This window comes from Triplophysa rosa, unplaced genomic scaffold (assembly GCF_024868665.1).
Source record: "Triplophysa rosa unplaced genomic scaffold, Trosa_1v2 scaffold175_ERROPOS813387+, whole genome shotgun sequence".
In the NCBI taxonomy this organism is placed as follows: Eukaryota; Metazoa; Chordata; class Actinopteri; order Cypriniformes; family Nemacheilidae; genus Triplophysa; species Triplophysa rosa.
The window spans coordinates 99125-118485 of record NW_026634183.1 but is presented as its reverse complement, the minus strand read 5'-3'; the positions used below and the strand labels follow the sequence as shown (position 1 = coordinate 118485).

At 38.9% G+C, this 19361-nt stretch overlaps 1 protein-coding gene across 1 annotated transcript; it reads right to left on the bottom strand.

The window, feature by feature from the left end:
• Positions 1–7766: 7766 nt before the first annotated feature.
• On the bottom strand, positions 7767–17886 carry cd248a (CD248 molecule, endosialin a). The gene has a single exon (XM_057327122.1). It carries the CDS (start codon positions 15554–15556, stop codon positions 13382–13384), a length of 2175 nt encoding a protein of 724 aa, XP_057183105.1. The 5' UTR covers positions 15557–17886; the 3' UTR covers positions 7767–13381.
• Between the last annotated feature and the right edge of the window lie 1475 nt (positions 17887–19361).

The following is a 19361-nucleotide window of genomic DNA, read 5'->3' as shown; positions in this document are numbered from 1 at the left end:
TCTGCACTACGGTGCAAGCCGCTGGCTTGCTCCTCCGTGCTCGGGCCCTAATAAACAACACAGAAACAAAAGGGCTCTGCACTACGGTGCAAGCCGGTGGCTTGCTCCTCCGTGCTCGGGCCCTAATAAACAACACAGAAACAATAGGGCTCTGCACTACGGTGCGAGCCGGTGGCTTGCTCCTCCGTGCTCGGGCCCTAATAAACAACACAGAAACAAAAGGGCTCTGCACTACGGTGCAAGCCGGTGGCTTGCTCCTCCGTGCTCGGACCCTAATTATTCCACATATATATTTTTTGTGTTCAACCAAACAAAGAAATTTAGCAGGTATGGAATTTGAGGGTGAGTAAATGATGACAGAATTTTCATCTTTGGGTGGAATATCCCTTAAAGCACGTTGCGATGCTTGGTTTTATCAACAACAGACAAAACCCACATTTTTCTGATGATTTTTTAAAATACTGGTTGAACTACATCATGAAAAACACTTTAATTATTTTGTTACATAACAAGTGCATAAATTTGGTCTAATATTAAATGTAAATATTAAAGGGGAGATTTCATGAAAATATGACTTTTTCTGTGTTTAGGTGCTATAATCAGTTCTCTGGTTCATCTACTAACCTCGAAAACGTGATAAAGTACAACACAGTATCTTTGGTTTGTTTCGGCTTTCTCTGAAAGCATGTGAAAAAATCAGCGAAAAAATTCAGTTTACGCTCCCTGCGTGACGTCGGCGAGGGATCTCATTGAAATAGCACCGCTCCTTAATGTGCTCGTTTCCACCCACGGCGCGCAATTTTGTTTTTCAGGAGTGTATCGGTTCTAACGCCATGGTGAAAGTTCGTGCCAAACGTGCAAACTGTTCTGTCGTTGGGTGCACAGACCACTTATAGCAATATCGCCACCTGCTGGCAAAAGGGAATGTGACACATTTAAATAAATAACAAATCCTACCGTATTTCACCTGCATTAATTTGATCACCTACCATTCACTGTTTTCCTTATGCAATTGGGTTGCGGTGGCACTTTCCGCGAGGGCCCGATCATCGCTGCTCGCTGCTTTAATTAGGGCCCGAGCACGGAGGAGCAAGCCACCGGCTTGCACCGTGGTGCAGAGCCCTTTTTTTTCTGTGTTGTTTATTCTTCTTCTTCTTCTCCCTCTTTGATCGCTAATTTGAAGGCCTAAACATATATACAATAATTCACAACAACTCACAATATTTTGCACATGCATCAGACCTTGGAAAAATTTACGTCTGATATGGGTTTTAAAATTAGGCGTGGCAAAATGGCTCGCTACCGCCACCTAGAACTGCCCAGGCCACTACGCAATACGTACATGCACCAAATTTGGTGGGCTGATAGAACACCCCGAATCATGAAGAAAAGTCTATTGGAGCATATCTCTAAACCCAACAGGAAGTCCGTTATTTTTGATTTCCAGTTCAATTTTGTAATTTGTTTCCATTTCCAGTCGTCGTACTTTAACGAACTCCTCCTAGAGTTTAATCCGATGAACATCATCTTCATGTCATTCTCATCTTAAGGCCTTTGTGAAGCTAAATTGCTGAGATCTTGACTTTTCATGGGGGAACGTGACCCTGGCGGCCTGCCAAAGTTTGGCGTTTCGCCATGAACAGGAAGTTGTTGTAACTCAGGCATACAATGTCAAACAGGCCCCAGACTTCACCCAGACATCACACATTTGATAAAAGTCCTGGCCTGAAGACATCTACATGGTAATATTCAGATATTGTTATAGCGCCACCTGCAGGAAACAGGAAGTGGCATGTTTCAAACTGTCATGAACTCAAAGAGATTCAAACAGGTCAGCAATATATTTGGCCAGTATGATCTTCAGACCTTTGTGAAGATACATTGAAAGATCCTAACTTTTCGTTGAGGGGTGTTTCCGTGGCGGCCTGACACAGTTTGATGTTTCGCCATGAAACAGGAAGCTATAGTAACTCAGGCACACAATGTCTGACCGGCCTCACACTTCACAATTTTGATAAGAGTCGTGGCCTGAACACATATCCATGTCAGTGTTCACTTATAGCAATAGCGCCACCAGCTGGTAAAAGGGAATGTGACATTTAAATAAACAACAGGAAATCTGGTACATGTAAATAAATTAAAGTCTTTCTATAATATAACTTCCTAGACCTTTGTGACGATACATTGCAAGTTCCAGACTTTTCGTTGAGGGGCGTGTCCGTGGTGGCGTGACAAAGTTCGATGTTTCTCCATGAAACAGGAAGCTATAGTAACTCAGACACACAATGTCTGACCGGCCTCACACTTCACATGTTTGATAAGAGTCCTGGACTGAACACATATCCATGTCAGTGTTCACTCATAGCAATAGCACCACCAGCTGGCAAAAGGGAATGTGACACATTTAAATAAATAACAAATCCTACTATAATTCGCCTGCATTAATTTTATCGCCTGTGATTACACATATCCATGTCAGTGTTCACTTATAGCAATAGCGCTACCAGCTGGCAAAACGGAATGTGACACATTTAAGTAAATAACAGGAAATCTGGTACTTCTAAATAAATTAAAGTCTTTCTATAATATAACTTCCTAGACCTTTGTGATGATACATTGCAAGTTCCTGCCTTTTCGTTGAGGGGCCTGTCAAAGAGTTGATGTTTCGCCATGAAACAGGAAGCTATAGTAACTCAGGCACACAATGTCCGACCAGCCTCACACTTCATATGTTTGATAATAGTCCTGGCCTGAACACATATCCATGTCAGTGTTCATTTATAGCAATAGTGCCACCAGCTGGCAAAAGGGAATGTGACACATTTAAATAAATAACAGGAAATCTGGTACATGTAAATAAATTAAAGTCTTTCTATAATATAACTTCCTAGACCTTTGTGACGATACATTGCAAGTTCCAGACTTTTCATGAGGGGCCTGTCCGTGGAGGCGTGACAAAGTTTGATGTTTCGCCATGAAACAGGAAGCTATAGTAACTCAGGCACACAATGTCCGACCGGCCTCACACTTCATATGTTTTATATGAGTCCTGGCCTGAACACATATCCACGTCAGTGTTCACTTATAGTAATAGCGCCACCAGCTGGCAATAGGAAATATGGCATGGAAAAATCTATAATGTAACTCCGTACATGCACGTTGCCCACCGTTTTTATATACATTTTATTACATAAAAGTGTCAGGTGGTTGGTTTTGACATTGGCTGTAATGAGGCCATTATATTCACATTTACGCATTTGGCAGACGCTTTATCCAAAGCGACTTAAATTGCATTAAACTATAAATTTGTATCAGAGTATCAGAGGTGGGTAGAGTAGCCAAAATCTTTACTCAAGTAAAAGTACAAGTAACTAGAGAAATTGTTACTCAAGTAAAAGTAAAAGTCACTATTTTAAAAATTACTTGAGTAAAAGTAAAAAAGTATGCAATGAAAAAACTACTCAAGTAGCTAGTTACTTAGTTACTTTGTATCTGATTATATAGGCCTACTACATAAAATTAATATTAACGCCAATATTTTAATATTACATTTTAATCAATATTTTTAATTATCATAAGCAGATATCTTTGCAATATACTAGAGAGACTAAAGAATAGACAAACACAGAAGAGACAAGCATTTCTGTAAATTTCATCTAGTCCTGATGTCAATGTAGTTTACACAACTTATTTAGAATAATAGACCATGTCAAACTAAAGCATGAACTAAACTCAGAGCATTTCCTAAGATGATCTAGAACATCTGCAGTGCTCTCTTAAATGAAATACACATTTTTGAACAAAGCTCATGTTTTCTCGTGTTGTGTCACGTGTGTGTTGTGAAACGCTCTTACTTGTAAACAAACAGTAAACAGTGAACCACACGCCCATCAACAAGTTTTCTTCCTTCTGTTCTTCAAATGTATATTTCTGCAAGCCCACGTCTCTGTGTCTGACAGGTAACGCGCATGTTGCTGTGTCTGACGAACAGGTCGCGCGGGTGCGCGCATATGGCGGGCATTTATCATTGCTGGCAAACAATATGACACATTTGCAGTTTTGATTGTATAGATATAGATTAATATCCACTTCATCCAACGCTCTTTGTGTTCTGCGTGTTCTTAAATTTCGCGCTAGGAGGAGTGAGTAATCCTGCTTCAGATGATTCAGATCGTGCTGCGAACTGAACAAATCATTTGAACTATTAGCCTATTAGATTCATTAGCCTATTCAAATGGTTTTGCCCATTGTTCAATTAATGCTTTCAAAGGAATCGACTCAAAAGAACCGATCACTCGGGAATGCCCGTAAAAAGAGACGACAACCTTGAAATAAACAACGCATTTTAAAAAGCATATTTTAAAATGAAGGAACGAAGGAACGTCACGCAATGTAAGTTATGTAACGAAGTAAAAGTACAGATTTTCTATTAGAAATTTACTCAAGTAAGAGTAAAAGTACACACTTTTAATTTTACATAAAAAGTACATATTTTCCAAAATGTTACTCAAGTAAATGTAACGAAGTAAATGTAGCGCGTTACTACCCACCTCTGCAGAGTATGTGCAATCCCTTTAATCGAACCCATGACCTTGGTGTTGCTAGCGCCATGCTTTAACCACTGAACTACTAATAATTTTCACTTTTTTTCAATTAAACATGTCCTTAAAATGTCATAAAGTGTTAATAGTCTATCAAATAGTTTTATAAAAGCGACTTTAATGTTTTTCTTGACCTCAACTAGTGGTACAAATTGAACCTGTCATTAAAAATCTTAAGTGTTACAGTTTTTTACGATTGTTTACACACTAAAATAAAAATTTCCACACAATTTGCAAAATTCTACTCCAATGAGCAAAACACCTCCACAGATTTGCACAACATTACACACAATGTCTGCGTCACCCTTTTTGCAAAACATTACACACAGTGATTTGTAAAACTCTACACACATTTTCACACCTTAGACACAGATAAGGATTGTGAGGTTACTTCCTTGTCATTACAAAGCCCCGGATTGCCAATGACCACACTAATGAACGAATTGGATAATCCCATCCACCAGGTGTGGAAGCACACATGTGCTAATTTGAAAACGCAGCACTCAGGTGTGCTATAAAAGGCAGCAGGTGAGTTCACCTGTCTTCAACAAAAATGGAAGGAGCTAGAAGAAGAAGAAGAAGAAGAAGAAGAAGAGGGAGAAATGTAATTGGACACAGGGCAATCACCAATGTGCCAGGGCAGCGAGGGGGTAACATCACCCTTTGCGCTGCTATTACACAAAATGGGGTCCTCCACCACCATGCAAATCTGGGACCCTATAATGCAAATCTAATACTTGCATTTCTTGACAGATTGCACGAGATTGTCACAGCATTAAACCAAGTGGACCAGATGCGGTACATTGTCGTTTGGGACATTGGGCTGCTCTGGTCCACAATTGGTTCCATGAGCACCCAGAATTTGAAGTCTTATACCTTCCCCCATACTCCCCCTTCCTGAATCCAATAGAAGAGTTTTTTTCAGCATGGCGGTGGAAGGTATACGACCTGCAGCCCTATGACCGTTTGCCCCTCATTCAGGCCATGGAGCAGGCCTGTGATCATATCGAAGCAGCTTCTGTGCAGGGGTGGATTCGTCACACGAGGCGATTCTTCCAACAGTGCCTTGCCAATCAAGACATAGCCTGTGATGTGGATGAAATCTTATGGCCTGATCCAGCCAGACGGAGAGATGATGAATAGTTACAGTATTCTTGTTGCTTTTACAGTAGTTTTTCTTCAGAGTCAAAGTGTATGTACTTCATGCAGTAATTTTTATTTGTCTACAGATTTTATTTGTTTCATTGATTTCATTGTTGGTTGATTACTGTAACTGATTATGGTAAGAAATACTGTAAGTATTGAAATAAATACTTGAAATATTCAGTCTGCAGCATCAGTGTTGTGCAGTGCTTGGTAAGTTTATAGTAGGCCAATTTGTGTACATTCTCCCTATATCTCAAACTAATCATGAAGAATGTTGTGGGTTTGTCACTTTTTTCATCTAAATTATCCCTTACATAACAACGTGTGGCCAAAAATCTAGCACATGCTATTTCCTAAAATTAGTTTTGTACAAATGTGTTTTTTATTTATCACAGCAGTGTGAAACTGGCTGCAATAGTGTCTGATCATTGAGGACTGTGTTGGTTAAATGAAAACTAATAGCATTTTCACAAATATGTGTATATGTTTTGACTGAAGGGTGTATGTTTTGACTGAAGGGTGTATGTTTTGACTGAAGTGTGTATGTTTTGACTGAAGTGTGTCATTTTGCAAACAATCTAGGAATTATGCAAATTGTGTGTGGTGTTTGGATAATTGTGCTTATATTGTGAAAAAAATAACCCGGTTTTCAAAATTGCGTGTAAACAATTGAAAAAAACTGTAACACAGTCATTAAATGCATAGTTCACCCAAAAATAAAAATTCTGTCATCATTTACTCACATTCGAGTTGTTCCAAATCTGTATAAATGTCGTTGTTCTGATGAACACAGAGAAAGATATTTGGAAGAATGCTTATACCCAAATAGGTCTTAAAGTGAAAAAAAGTGAAAGTGACCTATTAGTCAGATATGGTGACCCATACCCGAAATGTGACCTCTGCTTTTAACCCATCCAGAGAGTAGTGAACACACACACAGCAAGTCGTGAACACACGTACACCCGGAGCAGTGGGCAGCTATCACTGCAGCGCCCGGGGAGCAAGTAGGGGTAAGGTGCCTTGCTCAAGGGCACCTCAGTCGTTACCCACCGGCCCTGCGAATCGAACCGGCAACCTTCTGGTCACAAGTCCGACTCTGTAACCATTAGGCCACGACTCGCCCCCACTTGAAAAAATATTTGTGTTCTATTGAACACAAAATAAGACATTTTGAAGAATGTAGGGCAGCAAACAGTTCTGGGGCACTTTTGACTGCCATTGTGTTTTTCCCTCTTTTTCTATCCCAGGGATTGCACGTACTCTGATACAAATGTATAGTATAATGCAAAGCACTCGCTTTGGATAAAAGCGTCTGCCAAATGCATAAATGTAAATGTGAATATAATGGCCTCATGACAGCCAATGTCAAAACCAACCACATGACACTTTTATGTAATGTTAACCCATAAAGCTACGTAGTTTCTGAAGTTTTATTATTATTCTGCTATGTCATGTTTATGACAGGTTGTGTTATCTTGGTAATGTCAAGTTGTCATAACAAAGACATCTCAAACAATGTCATCTTTGCATAAATGAGCGAATGACAGCATAAACATGCATAAAATCTCCTTCATATTCATGACATTTGTCATGTCATGAAAATGAAGGTGTCATGTCAGTCTTATGAATACCCCTTCAAATAAAGTTTTACCGGTTTTATTTATAAAAATGTTGTCTTTAGGTCAACAAAATATGTTGTCCTGAGGACATCAACCACTTGGCATAATCAGGTTGAGTGTGTCATGAAATGTGTGCGGGAGAACCCAATTGCAGGCAGCGGGGAATGAGGTTAACAAAAAACAAGACTTTATTTACAAGAAACACAAAACAAAAACCCACGATGGGGGAAAACACAATACAACAAGATAATGACAGGACGACTACTAACTAACACTAAACTGAAAATAAACAACACTAGATAAACCAAACTAAACACTTACTAACTGACAGGACACTCCAAACGGACCACGAGCACGGGAGACAGGAAATAACAGGATACAATAAACAAGGACCGAAACCACAGGATACAATAAACAAGGACCGCCACCAAAGACACAATATACAATGCACGAGCACAGGACAAAGAAACAAGAGGGTATTTAAAGGAAAGACAAACAAGGGATAACGACATGGGGCAGGTGTGGTCAATCAAACACTCAGGGAAGGATAACGAGGAAACGAGATGGCGGGAACAGAGACGAGACACTGGAGAGAACGTACATTATTGTCAAAAGGACAACAATATGTTTCTCTCCACACATAACCAAAGGCTTTGTCATGACTCTGCTACAGGACCAAGAAAAACATGACTAAATGAAGCAGAGCCATGACAGAGTGTTCCACGTCACAGTGGTATTTTAATGGAAACCATACATTTCTGTGATGGTTTCTTTGGTTTTTATCAGCAGGGTGTTACATTTATAATCTGATCAATCCGTGATATACAAGTATTTTTTGCGTCTTTATATATATATACAGGTATACGATATTTTACACATTATCTTATCTATCTTCAATGTACAGTATGGGGGGAGGGCGCCAGTTCTTTAAATGGGTTTACAGGGGGACCATGAAAAGGTTGAGAACTACTGCATTATACTGTACATACACAGCAACACTGCTTATACTGTATTTTAAAATGCTTATGTGTTCATGAAAATTCTCTACCTTGGGAATGACATAGCTGGGATAAGTTCCAGCACCTGAATGTTTAAGACATGCATTTTATGTTTTTTAAAGGTCAAAACATGTAAATGGAAGACAGATATAAATGGAAGACAAAGTTAAACATGTTAAAAACATAAACCTTTATTTGTCCATTACAACAGAAACTGTCATTATGTCACTCTAAAAACAAATGGTGCTATCTAGCACTAAAAGTGGTTCTTTGGCTCGTAATCACCACTTTTAGAAAGAAATATAGCACCAAAAGAAGTTCTACTAAAAGTAGGCACAATAGGTTCTATATAGCACTAAAAGTGGTTTCCCCATGATTGAGCCAAAGAACCACTTTCAGTGCTATCTAGCACCATTTTATACCGATAACGTAATTAACATGTAGTAAGTGTAATCTGAACATGATCGTCAGGCTCCCAGGTGGGTGGCCATGTCTTCTTACTGGAAAGTAAGAAAAGCAAATACATAAAACATATATTAAAATAAATAAATTAGAAAATTAAAGTGGTGAATTAAGTTAGCATGTACTGTACGCTTACATATTCTTACCAGAGGTGGGAGTAAGTCACACATGTGCAAGTCACGAGTAAGTATCAAGTCTTAGCCTTCAAGTCTCAAGCAAGTCCAAGTCAATTTTTGTGAGAATCAAGCAAGTCAAGTCACTGCTTTATGTCAAGCAATTCAAGTCAAGTCGTAGCTTGGGTCAAGCAAGTCACTGGCAAGTCATACAAATGTTTGATGATTTAACTACATTTATATATTAAAAAAGGTTAAAACTACAGTAGTTATGGACTATGGGAGTTTTAATTGCAAAAAAATGCAATATGCATTTCTACTCAAAAGGTGTCAAAAACAATCGCAACTTCCGGTTCACGGGGACTTCTCTGCAACAACATAGAAAAGCTCAGCGAAGGTGGAGTCACAGCATAAATAAATCTAGTAGCAGAGATATTGCAAGTGCAAATTTTCAGTACGTATATGTGCGCCATGTTCCAATCCATATACCCTTTGTTAAAACCTCCTCGTCTTCACAGCAAGGGTGACCATGGTTGCTTAGCAATGACAGAGACCAGGCAGGGGCACGTTCAAGCTCAAACCGGTGCGCAATGTTTTGCAACGGTTTCCGGGTTGAACGGCACGTTTCCTGGAAATGGTGTGCAACGGTGTGCAACAGGGTTTGAGATACGTGTTCTCTTGTTTAGTGGGTATGCCAAAAATGTCAGCCCAATCAGCAGCAACATGTATATAAACCACACGGAATTAAAGAGACAGCTCGCACAATAGGTCCAAGTAAAGTCGTTTACAAATGTGTCCGCTGTAGCTCGGTATACGCAACAATTGAAGATATTAGAAGACATGCATTTTGCAGTATTAAACACATATTTATACCGATATACTTTTTTTTATCTGCTTACTCACATTTTCAAAAAGTTGCCTCTTTTTTTTCAAAACTTTACTCACAAATCCAAGAATTGTACACACAAAATGCAAAATGCCTCAGATCTCTTGCAAAATGAAGCACTACATTAAAAATATCACAAACACATTTCAAAAGCAAACATTTGTCTTCTATTGCAAACACTTTTACCGTAATGTTATATTTTGGGATATATCATGTACACACAGTTATTCAAAACCTAAAGCTCTTTGTTCATGAGCTCCTCTCTACATCTCTGTACAAGATTGAAAGAAATTGGCAGAGAGATGTTTAAAATTCACTGTAAAAACAAAAGCAAGATTGAAAGCAAACTTTTTATTTCCTGTGTTTATTTATTTCTTTGCTGGTTGTGAATACAGTATCACTGTACACAGTACGAAAACAAAATTCTGGAGGATACGATGTATTGTTGAGGGACTCGCAAAAATTGTGGCATCATTAAGGATATGGTTGCGTATATTTTATGAATTCTAATAGCATTATTGGCCAAAACCAAATTCACGATAGCCGTCTCTTGCTCTTCAGTGGACATGTGACCTCGCCCACCATGAAACCTTCGCCTTTCCACTCTGTAGAAGATTCAGGAACAGTGCGAGTGTGTGCCATAAACTGTAACATAATATACTATTTTTTACAATATGGTCAGAATGTCTTCTTACAGTTGGCTGTACTGTTGTACAGTGTGATACCTCACCAGACTGTGACCAATGCAGTGCACTGTAGTACAGTAAATGAATGCAAGGTTACTACTGTAAAATAATGTATATATATTATAGCCTACTGTTTGTGTACATTAGAACATGTGTACATAACAGTAGATTGTTACATACCTGTTCTCATTTCTAAAGGTTCGAATTATACTTGCTATTGTAAATCGACTCAAATTGGGCTGGACTCTCTGTACAGCCTCTCTCGTTGTTACAGTAAACCGTGGTTTATCACATGATCAATGACTTTGGCCCTAATCTCATTTGAGACCACACTTCTTGTTCCTTGTCCTCCTCCTCTTCCGACTCATCCTCCTCTAATTTGAACTCTGCCTCGTCCTCTGGCTCTCCCTCTAACTCCCCCTACTCTGTCTACATTGTTTGCATCCATTGTTCAAAACCTATAACTTGACCCTTGGCCTATTTATAGGCCTCTTCTAAAGCCATGATTGGTTGGTGTTAGGTAAAGCAATGTGTGTTTGCACATGTGAGTTAGTGTGAGGCACTGAGGTATTAGTGTGGAATTTTGATTGGTTGTGTTTGAAAAAGGAAATCAATATACTTCCTGTAAGATTTTTGTGTGTTACATAGAGAATGTTGTGTTTTGCAAAAAGTGTTTTATGAAACTGAAAACTGAGTCAAAGGTTGAGAATTAGTGTATGGTTTTGCCGATTTGGTGTGTGGTTCTGGTGTTTGAGTGTCAGGTTTCAGAAATTGTGTGACAAGTAAACATTTTGTGTGTAAGCAGTTGAAAAAAACTGTAATCAGGCTCTGAAAATTCTTCAAAAAGAGCACAAACAATTATGGCCTTCTCAGCTGCCATAGTTGCAACTCTTGTGTCATCACAACAGGGTGTTCAACCGCACCACCGTTTCCGTTTGAAAAACGTTTTGCAATGTTTTGTCAGGGCTGAATGTTGCCCTGGGGCACGTTCAAGCTTAAACCATTGCGTTCAGCCCCAACAAAACGTTGCAAAATGTTTTTTAAATGGAAATGGTGGTGCAGTTTAACACCCTGTTGTGATGACGCAAGAGTTGCACATCGTTGCATACCGTTTCCAGGAAACGTGTCGTTGCAAAATGTTGCGCACCGGTTTGAGCTTGAACATGCCCCTGGAGAGCGTTTTGCTTGCAGTTTTATGACATGAAATGTAAACAGCCCCTTAGATAACTATTAAAGAAGTTTTTGTCATATAAAAACAAGGTACAATGACAAGTGTATATTCAAACCTTTCTTAGAAACAAATTTCACAAATACCAATAGTTTTTTAAGATGTTAAGATGTTGAAATAATTGAAAAACTTTTGTCCAGCAATGTGGATGTTCTTAAATGTCAGGGTGGTGCAACCACAAACATTAGACTTTATTAAGAATTGAGAAAGTAGTAACAGTAAATATGAGAGGACCCCAAGTTGTCCTTTTGGATTCTTGAAAAGGTTTGCAGTTTTCTCTCAAATACCAAAAAATAAGCAAATACATGTAATAGGTATGCTGGTGAAACACCTTTTAAAAGTAATACAAATTGTATTTAAGAACTTGGTAGCACAAGCAAAAGCTAATACAGGTATCCCAGTAGAAGCCTGTCAAAAATATATTAGTTGCAAAAGTCAGGTGGCGCAGCCAGGAAGTGATTGAAATTTGGTTAACAATTTGGTTGTACCAAAGCCCGTTTAAAAGGAAAGCCTGCAAACATTAGGTAAAAAAGCATAACGGCTAATGCTAATGCCCTGACTTCAGCGGAACACAGGAAAGGAGACCGGATGCTAGTTTTTTGAATGGATGTCAATGGGTTTTGTTAGCCATTACGGGTTCTCCAATTGGAAGCATTACAGACCATCCCATCTCTATAATAAGAGTATCTCTGGTTGTAGCACCTGACATTTTTTGGATGGGGAAGTAAAAAAGCCTGTCAAAAAATGCTTTTACATGCATTGAAATGTTATTCAAAAAACAAAACTTGTCTAAACATATTCAAAAACATATTACATAAATTTTTAAAGGATTAAAAAAATATATGTTTTTATAAGCTTGTTTTGTCATTGACACATTATATGTTAAACAGCAACAACGTTAGATGTACTCTAACATCAGAAGACATATTTGTATGTCACAACATAAAGAAAATATGCAACAATGCTTGTTGAGCAAATTAATGAAAAATGTAAAAAGTAAATTCAGAAGCAAAAGATAGTTTAAAGCACAGTAAGTCTCCCTATTAAGTCTTTAGTGTATTCAAATCACTGATATCAAAATGACAATGCTTAAAATGCATTTTAGTCAGGCATAAATTGCTGACATCAAATTTCAACACATCCAACATACAGTATCATTTGCAGTGGATTTTTCTGGGTCTGGATCAGACCATTCACATTGTCAAAATAGAAACAGAAACGATTGCTACATATACAACAAATCTCTTAAGACATGATTTGTTGGTATAGTACCTTTAAATAAAATATATATACTGTATATAACCAGCATTACTCAACCAGGCTAAAGTATCATCATCAATTAAGTATGCACTTTTGTTTGCACTGTTGAGCAACTCTTTTGCAAACTAAGAGGTCAGTAAGCTACAGTACAACCATTTATATCGCATCTTGGACAGCAGAAATCAAGGCTCAGTCATTCCTCTTTGCCGCTCACCTGGTTCCCTTTCCGCTTAGCAGATAATTTACATCATCCAAAGAATTATGGATGGGAAATATCACAGGGGGATGCAAACACACAATTCATTTACTTCCTTGTAGAAAAACATTTTTTAAACCAAACATTTATTTAAATTTTCATACTGCCCAATTACAAACTTCCTGCTTAAACATGGGACTTAGTTCCACTGCTGGATATTTCAGCAGCCGCTTTGTCACCAGCACCAGCAATCCAGTGGTAGAAATCACTAGTATTTCTGTTCTGTGGCTTAACTGTGTACCGGGTACAATATATAATGCCCAGTACTACCATCACCACAATGAAGATGCAAAGTGGCACTAGCAGTCCGACCAATAACCAGCTGCTTTTTTGTTCATTATTGTTGTTATAATCACTTTTGCCTTTCTCTGTTTCTTGCTTTGGAAACCGGGTGGATATTTGCTTATCTGGGCTAATTGTAGCCAATTCATTATCAAAGCTTTTTGTATAGTCATTGCCTTGCTCATAAGAATCATATTCTGTATTAAAGTCAATAGGGTTCTTTGCTGTTCCTTGTGTCTCAGGCACTGTTTGGGTTGAGCTGAACCAGAGCCAATTCCAAGCTCCGCCTGCAAATGTGGAGGAGGGACTGACCGTGGGAACTGTGGTGCTCTCATCCTCAAAATAATCTGGTGTGAGTGTTGAAATGGTCGGTGAAAAAAATACATTAGGCACTGGGTATTCTGGATTTATGTCACTGCTACCAGCATTATTGACCTCAGGGGGAGTTTCAATAGGTGTGTTCATTTCAGGTTCCTTCTCAGTTGTCCATGTGAGCCAAAGAAGGTCTGTTGGAATCTTTACATTAGGTGTCTCTGTCTGCCAGTACAGAGATTCTCTCCAATCAGACTCATTTGCATGATTCCATGGGTATATAGAATCCTCTGTTTCCCAAATAGGGTTGCGTGTAATCCATGGGTTGGATTCTGTGGTAGTGGGATTTTCCAATTTCTCACCAATGGGTCTGCAGGAATATTGGTCAGGTTGAAGATTATAACTTTCTTCACAGTAGCAGTCAAAGCCTCCTTCATAATTTATGCACATCTGCTCGCAGGTTCCTTCAATTTGACATTCATCAATGTCACAACAGCGACTCTGATCTTCTTGCAATGGGGCATAACCAAGACGGCAATGGCAAATATAGGAGCCTAAAGTGTTCTCACAGGCATGCTCACAAAGGTTATCCACACACTCATCCACATCCTCACAGACACCGTCCTCATCCAGCTGGTAGCCCTCTCTACAGCGGCACTTAAAGGTTCCAGGTGCATTTACACATATTTGCTCACAGGGCCTCTGTAAGCATTCATCTACATCAATACAGTCATGTTCATTAGGTGCTAACATGGAGCCATCAGGACAAGCACAGCGGTAGCTGTCCATTACTGGCAGGCACTCAAATTCACATGGAGACTCATTGCAAGGGTCAGACAAAAAGCAGCTTACCCCATCCTCAGCCAGAAGGAAGCCATCATTGCAGTCACAGTAGTAATGTGCCTTATCCTCAATGCAGAGGTGATGGCAACCTCCGTTGTCCTTATCACACCAGCTTGTTTTGGGTGCAACAGAGCACACAGGAGGATCCCTGTTCCAATCAATAGATCCATCTTTCTTTTGTGTGCACACCACTGACTGGTCTTCTTTATCAGGACATGGTACGGTTGCAACTGATCCAAATGGGATATGTGTTAAGACAGTACTCAGCAGATTAAAAGGGGTACTATAAAGTGCATTACCACCTCCTTCACTGGTAATACTTGTGCACATGCCTCGAAAGGTATACTTGCACAGGTAGCCATCCACTGAAACTGAGCAAGTTCTATCCTCCCATTTTAGATTATTCCCTTGATTGTGGGGAGCGGTGCCGTAACTGATCACCACACAGTGAGGTGATGAGCAGCTATTTGCAGAGTCCTCCTGTAGCCAGTTGGTGTACTGAGTGTCCTGATCTCCGGTGACCCACGAGAAGCCACGGAGTGGCCGGGTGGGGGAACATTGTCGAGGCTGCCTCTGAAGGCCAATCCAAATTTGCACCTTGCCTCTACGGTGTGGTCTCAGTTCCACATTGGAGAAAAGCCTCTCCACCATTTCTGCTTCTTTTGGCTGCTTGATTGTAGCTAGGTCACCTCCCAGTTCTTTGCAGCTCCGCCAGGCATCCAAGAAGATCTTGCGCTGGAAGTAGAGCATATAGCACCCATCCTCACTGCAGAGTGCGTCCCGCTGTCTCAAGTCCTGAGTCCAGACCCCAGAGAGGCACAGTAGTGAGGAAAATAGAACAACACATTGAACCTGACAGCCCATAATTTTTCAGCTCAGCAAACTCACTTGTTTTAGTTTTTTTCCCTCTTTATGTCGTCTCAGTGTAATAATTGAAAGGACTTAATGCTCTAGAAACCCATTTTTCTTTTTTTATGTACATGTATTCAGCCTTTTCTCGGACTGCTTTGCTTTCCCTGTCCTCTCCAGTGGAGATCTGTGCCTAAGCTTAATACTTGCAATCTCGCTCATGATTTTCGAGAGAGAGAAAAGGAGGGAGTGAGTGAGTGAGATAGATGGAAAGTGGGTAGGAGTGAAAGAAGAAAAGGGGGTCAGAAAAAATAGTTTTTGTATGTTTTGCCGAAGGGAAGACCAGTGTGTGTGTGTGTTTTGAGAGGGGGTAATGGGGGGTGGTGGTTCACAAGTCTGTCTTCACCAGAGTACCGTATGTTTCTCATAATAGTGTGTATGGAAATGGTTTGGGACTCTGCGCCTACCCCCCACCCCTAGTTGCAACCTTGTGCAACTCTCCACTCCCACCCAGCTCCACATGCAGCTCAAGTTATAACAAACTATAATGCTTTTAGTGTTTCCCATCTAAAAAAGCAAACAGAGAGAAAAACTAAACAAAAGCTCTCTGATGAAATAATCTTACTCTCATCTGCCAACACTTTCTTTATCTTACATTTTCCTGCTTTTTTGTCTATATCTTTAAATAAGATAAATCTTTCTGTAAAAATAATTGACTTATATATTTACAAATTTTAATTAACTGCTCTCCGCCATTTATTGCCTTTTATTTTAGAAATAACATTTAGACTCGAACAGTGTACATTTTTTTTACAAAAGTTAATGGTGGCACTGTGGCAAATTGGGTTGGATGGATGAAAGTTATAATCTGGCCTGCATTACATTCAAAGCTTGTTTCTCACTTTTCTTTCCTTTTACTTTACTGTGTTATAACAACAAAAAAAACTTCTAAACCCATACGAAAAACAATGGTGTAATGTTTTGTAGTAGTTAGACTAATCTTTTACACACAAATTGTTACAGAAATTTTAAACTTACACCAATTTTAGGTTCAGGCATAGGAAATAGTTTGCCACCCAAGTTGACAATTTGTGCTTTTGGTATTGACAGTTGGGAATAATTTATGTTAATGAGATGTATGTGTGTATTTATATTAAATATTGTATACAATGTGTCGCCTTTGGTCATTTCTATCATCTTCAACGAGGTCACACTTGGAGGAGCTAATCCCATTAAGCAAACTTAATGTAAATATAACATTTTAAATAAATGTACAGCAAATGTATGTTTTAAAAATGCATAAAATGAATGAAACAAAAAATTGATTAGCAACCTTACAGACTTATTGACTCAGCAGAAAACTAAATTCAAGGAAGACAAAAAACAATCATCCTCACATTAACATCGCTGAGCACCAAAACAATAAACAGACTCAGCTATGCATAGGGTAAAACTATCCACAGCCATATACGAAACAAAAACAGTTCTAGATTTGTTGACAAAAAAGAGAAGTAAGAGTTGGGGTTCTTAATCTGTATTCACAATTCAACTCAACTTCATTTATATACTTTTTTTATAAACTTTAAACTTTTTTAAAGCCCTTTCAACACCATGGCTGGAACCAAAGTGCTGTACAGAGAAAATGAAGAGAAAAATAATACAAAACTAAATGTAAATTAATAATAATAAAATAAAAAGGATAAATAAAAGATAACACCAACATATAACATACACAGTTAAGGAGCATTGTCAAAATCTAGAGAAAACAAGTACGTTTTAAGCGCACTCTGAAAGACACCTTATGTAGGAGAAGATTTAGGGCGCACACACATTTAGCCCGGTTACTCTCAACCGTGCCCTAACGTGATTGTCCCCACTCCCCCTTTTGCCTGCACTCACATTGTACTTTACCATCCGCTTTCATCATTACGAAGTACTGTAAGTGCTCTATGTATACGTTTTTTACGGTGACCTCTGAATCTCAGGGAGACTTTCAGTTCTGTATATGAAGTAAAAGTGAAGTGAAAGTGAAAGAGACCTATTAGTCAGATATGGTGACCCATACCCGAAATGTGACCTCTGCATTTAACCCATCCAGAGAGTAGTGAACACATGCACAGCAAGTCGTGAACACACGTACACCCGGAGCAGTGGGCAGCTATCACTGCAGCACCCGTGGAGCAAGTAGGGGTAAGGGACCTCAGTCGTTACCCGCCGGCCCTGCGAACCGGCAAACTTCTGGTCACGAGTCCGACTCTCTAACCTAATCTAATATTTTTTATTTTTAATAAATGTAAAATCTTTTAAGTTATGCAATTATTTGGTGATTTTTTGTTTTACCTCTATTATTCAATTTATTTGAATGTGAAATTTTCACCAAAAATTTACACGAAAAAAATATTTTCATTAAAAACTTTATTTAGTTTATAAACCTTTAAAATAAATGACGCTTTTGATTTTTTGTGACATCTGATGGAATTAAAACAGCAATGTAAATCTAAAATAAGAATTTTTATGTTATATTTACATAAATTTAACTTAAAGATTTTCATAAAAATCTTAATTTCACTAATTAAAACACAATGAAACGCTCAAAATATGTCACACTTTTGTTTTTGAGTGACATCTGATGGAATCGTCATGGTAACTTAGGCTACACGGCTAACCTTCTTAGGAGCAGGTATTATTCTGTGTTAGTTATCGCAAACTAAAACTTGACCAATCAGCTCTGAGAAAAGTGATGTATATCTGACACAGTGAAGCCACTCCCCATGTATCTCTCGCTCCAAATAAAACAAGTTTAAAGTGATAAGATGTTAGAGGGAAAATCTTTTGCTGCTAAGTGTTTATTTGTATTGTATATTTACATTTATTGATTATAATTTAAAACACGTTCATATAATTATTATATGAGCTGATAATTAATATTAGTTAATTACTATGACAGTTTTTGCCCATTGCTTACACACTAAAACCGAATGCTTAGACCAAAGCCTCAATACCTAAACTTGTAGCATACATTAAACACAGTGTAACCATAGTGTAACGAGGAAGGCTGGATGAGAGCCGTGAGGGAACGGTGCGAGGCCGGTGACGCGAGTGATAATGATTGTCAGCTGCTCCTTGCACCAGTCTCGCATCTCTCACAGAGGAGTGGAAGCATAAAAGGACGAGCGACAGGAGTGAAGGACGAGAGAGGATCAGGCCTGGACATTGTGTTAAGTTTTATTTATGTTTGTGTGGCCGGCAGTTGACCGTGAGGTAGCTGTCGGCCCTTTACTTTCGTTTTGTTGTTTGTTTATTTTATTAAAAGTTTATTTAAAGTTCACCGGTTGCAGCCTCCTTCCTTCCTTACTTTGAACATTGTTACACATAGCTTAAACACATTGTCAACTTTGCACTTTGTTTGCAATTCTGTAACACACTTATTGCAAAACACTTCACACGTTTTATTACATTAGACACTTTGTTCAAAAACGAAATCACCTGTTATCATTGGGAAAACACTCAGGACAAAGAGAGAGAGGAGTCAGACATGGAAGAGGATGAGGACAAAGACGAGGACCAGTGCGGAGATGTGTATCAGATTACATCAGGGCTACTCTGGTGGACCATGTGATAAATCATGGCCTGTCCATGAGGGAGGCTGGGCAAAGAGTCCACCCTAACCTCAGTCGCTACACAGTAGCATTGATAATAAGGACATTCCGACTGGAGAACAGGTATATCTTCAAGTTTCTACTCCAGACTGTACCTACTGTATGTGTCACATGATTCTGTATCATATTACAGTATTACTGTACTAACTGTACTATACAAA